This window comes from Bos indicus, chromosome 7 (assembly GCF_029378745.1).
Source record: "Bos indicus isolate NIAB-ARS_2022 breed Sahiwal x Tharparkar chromosome 7, NIAB-ARS_B.indTharparkar_mat_pri_1.0, whole genome shotgun sequence".
Classification (NCBI taxonomy): Eukaryota; Metazoa; Chordata; class Mammalia; order Artiodactyla; family Bovidae; genus Bos; species Bos indicus.
Window position 1 is genome coordinate 8,284,038 of NC_091766.1, and position 8,329 is coordinate 8,292,366.

Sequence of the window (8,329 nt, forward strand, 5' to 3'; positions counted from 1 at the left end):
CTCCATTGTGTATATGTACCACTGCTTTCTTATCCATTCATCTGCTGATGGGCATCTAGGTTGCTTCCATGTCCTGGCTATTATAAACAGTGCTGCGATGAACATTGGGGTACATGTGTCTCTTTCCCTTCTGGTTTCCTCAGTGTGTATGCCCAGCAGTGGGATTGCTGGATCATAAGGCAGTTCTATTTCCAGTTTTTTAAGGAATCTCCACACTGTTCTCCATAGTGGCTGTACTAGTTTGCATTCCCACCAATAGTGTAAGAGAGTTCCCTTTTCTCCACACCCTCTCCAGCATTTATTGCTTATAGACTTATGGATCGCAGCCATTCTGACTGGCGTGAAATGGTACCTCATAGTGGTTTTGATTTGCATTTCTCTGATAATGAGTGATGTTGAGCATCTTTTCATGTGTTTGTTAGCCATCTGTATGTCTTCTTTACTGGAATTCCATCACCTCCACTAGCTTTGTTTATTGTTGAAACCTCACAAAAGTAGAAGAAGAAAATTAGTCAATTTGGAGATGTTTTCCCCATTATCTAATGCAATGAATTCCCCATTCCATAAATATAGAATATAGATGTGGTTCTGACTTTGAGGCATTAAGATAGAAATATTAATTTCTATTCAAAGTAACATGACACATTCATGATTTTTATGTCTTTTTGTATTAAGTTCTACAATCCATGAATTTCATTGTAATTCAAACATTCAATATTTTCATTTACTTACCTTCCAAATTTCTGTCGAGGTTTCTTTAACATAATAGGTAAAATTATAAATGAAACTGTTTGTGTTTACATATATGTGCATGAGTGTGTTTATTGGAGAGAAAAATGTAAACAAGTAATGCACAGACATACACATTCCTTGCCCTTGACTGTGTTCTTTGGACTGCACAAGTACTTTTACAGATTTCATTTTTTCTCTCAAAATCTCTCAGAAGTTATGTTTGTTATTCCATATTATCTCCATAATTAAGGAGAAAAAGGCCAGGGGGATTAAATTTTTAGTAAGTACATAACACAGCAGTGAAAACTTAATTATGTAAAACTTATTATATACCTTCTTCAACTGTGTATATAGAAGCAGGTAGTATATAGTCTTAATTAGCAAATGACACTTAAATTTCTTCAATTTGTACACATTAAATGAGTACAGAATATGGCATGTAGTTAAACTTTAATAAATTTATCATGATTAAAGATTTCTAGTGTGCATTCCAGGGTCAGGTCTGGAGCATAGTCACATTTGACAGAGACAAGAGACATCTTTTCTAACTGGAAAAAAGAAAGTTTCATGTGTGGATATTAAAGTAGTGAATTAAGTTAAGACAATTCACATTTTATCCCCTGGATTTAAAAACTTTGTTTATATTTATTTAAAAAATTTTTATTGGAGTATAGCTGCTTTATAATGTTATGTTAGTGTCTACTGTACAGCAAACACATATCCCCTCTTTTTTGGATTTCCTTCCCATTTAGGTCACCACAAAGCACTGAGTAGAGTTCTCTGTGTTATACAGTAGGCCCTTATTAATTACCTATTTCATGGATAGTATGTATGTCAATCCCAATCTCCCAGTTTATCCCTCCCGTCCATTTCCCCCTTGGTAATCATAGGTTTGTTCTGTGACTCTATTTGTGTTTTGCAAATAGATTTATTTGTACCTTTTTTTTTTTTTTTTTTAGCATTCCACATACACATGATATGACAATCTCTAGTGCATCCATGTCACTGCAAATGGCATTTTATGGCTGAGTAATATTCCATTATATACATGTACCACATCTTTATCCATTCTTCCTTTGATGGACATTTAGGTTGCTGCCATGTCCTGGTTATTGAATATAGTGCTGCAATGAGCACTGGGATGCATGTATGTTTTCAAATGATATATATATATATTAAAAAAATAAATAGATACAAATTTCAATACAGCAAGTTAACATAATACACAAGATCAACCTGGTTACATAACATTTCATCATCTATAAATGTTTCAGGGAGGTGTTTTTATTTTTTATTAATTATTTATTTACTTATCCATTTTCAAGTTATCTAGGTATAAACTTTATTGTTATTATTATTATTTTTAATTAGATATGCTTGCTTCCCAATGTTGTGCTAGTTTCTGCTGTACGACAAAGTAAATAAATCAGCTGTATGTACACATATATTCCCTCCCTCTTGGACCTCCCTCCCATTCCATCCCCTAGGTCATCATGGAGCACCAAGCTGAGCCCCATGTTATACAGCAGCTTCCTGTTAGCTTTCTATGTCACACATGGTAGTGTGTATAGGCAATCTCAATTCACCCCACGCTCCCTCCCCTGCCCTGCATTCACATGTCTGTTCTCTATATCTGCATCTCTATTCCTGCCCAGCAAAGGGGTCATCTGTACCATTTCCCTAGATTTCACAAACATGCATTAATACTTGTTTTTCTCTTTCTGACTTAGTTCACTCTGTATTAAGCATTTTTAAAGACAGTGTGAGGAGAAACTCACAGGATATGTGATCAGCTTGTGCAAAGTTATCATGATTGGTTGTTGGTGAGGTAACAGGGTGATCTTTTTGGGAATCTCAGTCATCAGTCTTTTGGTTCCAACAGATCTGAGGTCTATGTGCTTGTGGTCAGCATGTAGTTAATATTCTCCCACCGAGTGGGAATTTTAGTATCTGCAAAACAATGCAAGGATATCATTTAGTATATGAGCTATAGCCCTTGAGGAGGAACTAAACGTCCTTGACTTTGTCTTATGGTTAAATTATCATTTTTTTCCGTTTGACTGTTCTCTGTTTCTAAATGTTCTCACTTCTCTGATTAAATTTGCTGCTTGGAACTTGGGGAAGATCTAAGAAACTAAAGTTTTTCTATGAACAAGAGGTATTGGACACAGGGTGTGTGTGTCTGCCCCTGGAAAACCCCACAGGGTCCCATTCGGTTTCACAATAACTGAAACAATAATTGCTTGGGAAATCCTATAGATGGGCTTCTCTGATGGCGCAGTGGTAAAGACTCTGTTTGCCAATGTGGGAGACCTGGGTTTGATTCCTGGTTCGGGAAAATCCCCTGGAGAAGGAAATGGCTATCCACCCCAGTATTCTGGCCTGAGAAATCCCATGTACAGAGGAGCCTGGCAGGCTACAGTCCGTGAGGTCACAAAGAGTCAGACATGACTTAGTGCCTGAGATGAGCATACATGAAACAATAATCAAATCAGACAGAACTGAGGGCGTTTGTAGTAACCCGATTCTCTTTCTTCCAGACATTATTTTTCCTGGAATTTGAAGATAACATTCATGATTCTCTGTTATTCAAGTTTACTTCATACAAGTTTACAAAAAAGTGACTCCACTGGTGTCCCTTTGAGGTCGCATAGAGGAGTTGGAAGGACATGGATGTTTGCACAACATCTTTGCTCATGAATCACATACCTGAACAGGAATCCAAGCTTTCTAGTGAGTCATCCTTTGATTATGAAGATGATACACAGTGAATGATGTTGATATTGATCATTCATGATCCTTTTAACAGTTGTGACAATTTTAAAGAGTGGGCAACATTTCATTTAGAGAAATAGAAGGAATCATATTTTGTGGAAGCAATTTCAATTTTTAAACAGAAACAATAAAATGATTTAATAGAAAACCAAAATATGATTCCAGTCCTTCAGCTCAATGAGTAGACCTTACAAATGATACTGATAGTGCATATTTCAATTAATGAACTCTCTGAAAAAATATTTGCATAGTAATAAATGTAATAAACCATAAGGAAGGGCTGAGCACTAAAGAACTGATGCTTTTGAACTGTGATGCTGGGGAAGACTCTTTACAGTCCCTTGGACTGCAAGGAGATCAAACCAGTCAATCTTAAAGGAGATCACTCCTGAATATTCATTGGAGGGACTGATGCTGAGGTTGAAGCTCCAATACTTTGGCCACCTGATGCAAAGAACTGACTCATTGGAAAAGACCTGATGCTGGGAAAGATTGAAGGCAGGAGGAGAAGGGGATGACAAGATAAGATGGTGGGATGACATCATCAACTCAATGGACATGAGTTTGGGCAAGCTACAGGAGATGGTGAAGGACAGGGAAACCTGGCGTGCTGCAGTCCATGGGGTTGCAAGGATTTGGACACGACTGAGCGCCTGAACAACAACAACAAGATGAATGACTTAGTATTTTGCTTCATTATATTTAAAGTCAAATCTATTCTAAGGCCATATTATATCAATCTATTTTTCATACTTGTCTTTCTGTATAGATTCTACTTTGAGGCACGTATTTTATTATCACTTTTATCATGATAGATGCAGTGTGATCCTACTCAGCCTGTGATGGCTTGAAGTGGGTCTTGGAATCCTAGGCAGGGATCAAGCCCAGGTCACAGTGGTGAGAGCAATGAATCCTAGACACTAGACCAGTAGTCAGAGACAAGGGCCCTGGCCCTTCAGTTTTGCAGAAAAAAAATTTTCAAAAGAAAAGTAAGTGGAAAAAACACTTTTTAAAGAGGAAAAGTATTTTTTAAGAATATTTTTATTTATTAAGAGAAAAAAAAGAGTGCAGTACCTGTGGATAGACACATGGGTAGACTCAGAGGGTCTCTGAGTTGCACCCTTGTGGCAATTTGAATTTCTTTTATGGAACATTTCTTCCTGGTATTCTTTGGCCAATCATTTTGATTTACCTGGTTCACAGTCCATATATGGTATATCCCAGAATCCTCCCATGTGTGCACATCCATTTCTTAGCCAAGATGGATTCTACCAAAGAGGCCTGTGGGTAGAGCATCCCTTGACATCACTCCCCTTTCCGAGGAGCCTTTCTACACGTGTGTGTGACTGGGGACATCTCCTCACTTCAGGAATCAGAAATATGTGGTCTGAGCAAGGTCCAGCCTCCTCTCTTGTTTCCTGTTGTTCTCATCTTAGAGTTTCGGTGTACAGGGGATTAATCTCCAATTGCTTTACCCTGGGTGGGGGATGGATATCTACCTCCTGCCTCAAGCGGATACAAGCTATGTAGTAGAATAAGATCCTAATGAATAGAAAAGTAACCTTGATCAGTGATAACAATCAATGTGTTAAGGTTTGGATAATCAAGAAGACCAATTAAGGCAGTGATGTGCAAAGAATGATGTTAACAAAAGTGAAAAAGAGTGGCCTCAGGTTTTCCTCTGTTATAAACTTATAAATAGCTGTTTATAGAGAAGTTTTCTGGTTCATAAGATTTTTACAGCTCATATTTACTCTTTTAGACAAACCACAAGCAAAAATACTCAGTATGACATATTTCATTTGAGAAGAAATTATTCTTAAGAAATCCCTTGCAATAAATGGGAATTTTCAAATATTTCACCTCCAAGGTTGGGAATACAATTGAGTACAAAAATTAAAAAAGGGAAAAACTCTTGGATATCAGAAATACCATAAATATTAAAAATGAGTTAAATAAATTGTATAGAGAAGTTGAAATATAAACTCCAAGAAAAGCAGAAGAGGCATGTTCTACTTTCATAATCTGATCAAAGACTGGCAATATTTGGCTCAGGTTTTGAGCTCTGCTATCACAGGAACTTCTCAAGCCCTAGGACAATAGACACTTTTATATTTTCCTTTCCAAAGAGCATTTTCAGGCCCCTCTTTAAATCTTTATTTCTCAGACTGTAGATGAAGGGGTTCAGCATAGGCGTGACCACAGTGTACATCACTGAGGCTGTTACGCTTGAATGTGAGCTGTGGGTAGCAGCAGAGCTGAGGTACACTCCTAAACCTGTACAATAAAATAAGGAGACAACTGAGAGGCGAGATGCACAGGTGGAAAGTGCTTTATACTTCCCCTGAGAGGATGAGATTTCACGTATGCAGAACACTATCTTAGAATATGAATAAATGATACCAAAGAGGGAACCACCAGCCAGGAACACAGCTACAAAATACATTACCATGTTATTGAGAAAAGTGTCAGAATTGGCAAGTTGGATCATTTGATGGAGTTCACAGAAAAAGTGAGGGATTTCTAAGACTGTACAGAAAGACAACTGCAGCACCATTAAACTTTCTAACAAGGAATGCAGGAGACTGATGATCCAGGACATCAGCACCAGCAGTGCACAGAGCCGGGGGTTCATGATGACCGTGTAGAGCAGGGGGTGACAGATGGCCACGAAGCGGTCATAGGCCATCACGGTCAGGAGGAAGATGTCCAGTCCTATAAAGAGTGTGAAAAAATGCATCTGGAAGATGCAGGCTTCATAGGTTATAACTTGGCTCTGGGTGTGGATGTTCCATAGCATCTTTGGGATGGTGGTGGAGGTGAAACCGATATCTACGAAGGATAAGTTGGAGAGGAAGAAGTACATGGGGGTGTGGAGATGGGAGTCAGAGATGGTGGCCAGGATGATGAGCAGGTTTCCAAAGACTGTGATCAGGTACATAGAGAGGAAAAACCCAAATATGAGGGGCTGCAGTTCTGGATCCTCTGAAAATCCCAGGAGAAGAAATTCTGAAACTCTTGTTTGATTCCCTTGTGCCATGTGGTGGAGGTGACTAACAGAAAAGGGGAAAATAGCACGACTAATTTTCACACACACGCACATTAGTCACAGTGCAAGTGCTTCCATTTGAAGTTTCCCATTAGGAAATTAATTTCAATATTTGTTCATGGATTTGGTTCACTTTAGAGAAACTCCTGTGTCATCTCTAAGAAGCAAACTTGTGCTTTTCTCATTTTTTTCAGAGATGTCACACATTTGCAGTTTTAATGAGAAATTCTTTCATGCATTTAAAAATATACATTGATTTGGGACAATGTTCCAGGTAATGTCTATGAAAGGAGTGTAGGGTGTCAAAAAACAGAAGCTCTCAAAAGCTGGTTATGGAGACCATATGTAAGCAAATGAAAATCATATAGCTTGCCAGATGGTGAGAAGTGTTACAAAGAAAACAAAAGCATGTATAAGGGAGAGAGTGAAAAGGGAGTGCTACTTTTTAATGCATATTTAAGCAAGACCTGAAAAAAAGACGATATTTGAACAGAGACATCAAGGAAGAAAGAGACAGTGGATGAGCATACCTGGCAAGTGTATGCCTGGCAAGGGGAAATCAAAGTGAAGGCCTGAGGAGGGTGCTTGTTTAAGATGTCCCAGTCTAAAAAAGAAGCCAGGGGATGAGAGAAATGAGCAGGAGGAAGAGTGAGGACAGATGGTGTCAGAAAATATTGAGGAACAAGGTGGTCTCCCTGCTGCTGCTGAAACTTCAAGTCTCAAGGGGTCCTTTGTTGCTGTTATGTATCTTCAGCACTTTATGAAATTAAATATTAAAAACACCTATACAAAAGACAGTTGAAGGAAAAATCAAAACTAAAATTCTAAGAGAAAATATAATACAGTACTTATAACTTAATAATGACTTCAATTTTGGATTGCAAAGATATGGTAATAAAATAATTTAACAGTTTTAAAAATATGAGATGGGAGCACTATCTGTGTATAATTTCCTTTTATATAGAAATATATGTATTCAATTCTGCATATGGAAGAAAATTGACAAAGGTAAAGAGGAACCCCAACATGATGCAACTTTTAGAGATAGTTCTAAATTTAAAAGATCAAAATAAGAATAAGGAATAAAGTATAAGGAATAAAGATGAGGAAAGTAGTTGAAAGCATGCATAAAGTGTGGCTTATTAACATTGAGTATGAAGAGGAACATTCATTTTCATTTTTGATTAAGGTAAGGATTCACAAGTGAAGAATATTTAGGTGAACACTTAATTGCTTCAGTTAAAAAAAAAACCCAATAATGGGTAGAACATAAAATTGACACAGATTTTACCACAGAACTGTACAAACTTTCAGACCTTCTGCACAAATAATTGTATGTGCACATAAAGTATCTAAATGGGCTTCCCAGGTGGTGCTAGTAGTAAAGTCCCTGCCAGCAGATGCAGGAGACCTAAGAGACTTGGGTTTGACCCGGGAGTGGGGAAGCTCCCCTGGAGAAGGGCATGGCAACCCAGTCCAGTATCCTTTCCTGGAGAATCCCATGGACAGAGGAGCCTGGCATGTCAGTCCATGGAGTTGCACAGAGTCAGACACTACTGAAGCAACTTAGCAGGCAGGCACATAAAATATCTAAATGGGAAACAGTAAACTGATGATAAAATTTCAATTCTTAGTTTGAAAGAATACAGTAAAAAAAAAAAACAAAAAACAAACAAACAGGAATAAAAATCATGCTGGGTCACATGGCAGTTCTGTTTAGTTGTTTTTTTTTTAAAGAAAACTCCATATTGTTTTCCATGGTGGCTGCGTCAA

At 37.8% G+C, this 8,329-nt stretch overlaps 1 protein-coding gene across 1 annotated transcript; it reads right to left on the reverse strand.

Annotated features, from left to right (window-relative positions):
• Window positions 1-5,578: 5,578 nt before the first annotated feature.
• On the reverse strand, window positions 5,579-6,547 carry LOC139183921 (olfactory receptor 7A17-like). Its single transcript, XM_070792228.1, has one exon. It carries the CDS (start codon window positions 6,545-6,547, stop codon window positions 5,579-5,581), a length of 969 nt encoding a protein of 322 aa, XP_070648329.1.
• Between the last annotated feature and the right edge of the window lie 1,782 nt (window positions 6,548-8,329).

Coding starts and splice junctions, on each gene's coding strand:
- LOC139183921 (XM_070792228.1), bottom strand. CDS start 6,547: ATGGCACAAGGGAATCAAACAAGAGTTTCAGAATTTCTTCTCCTGGGA.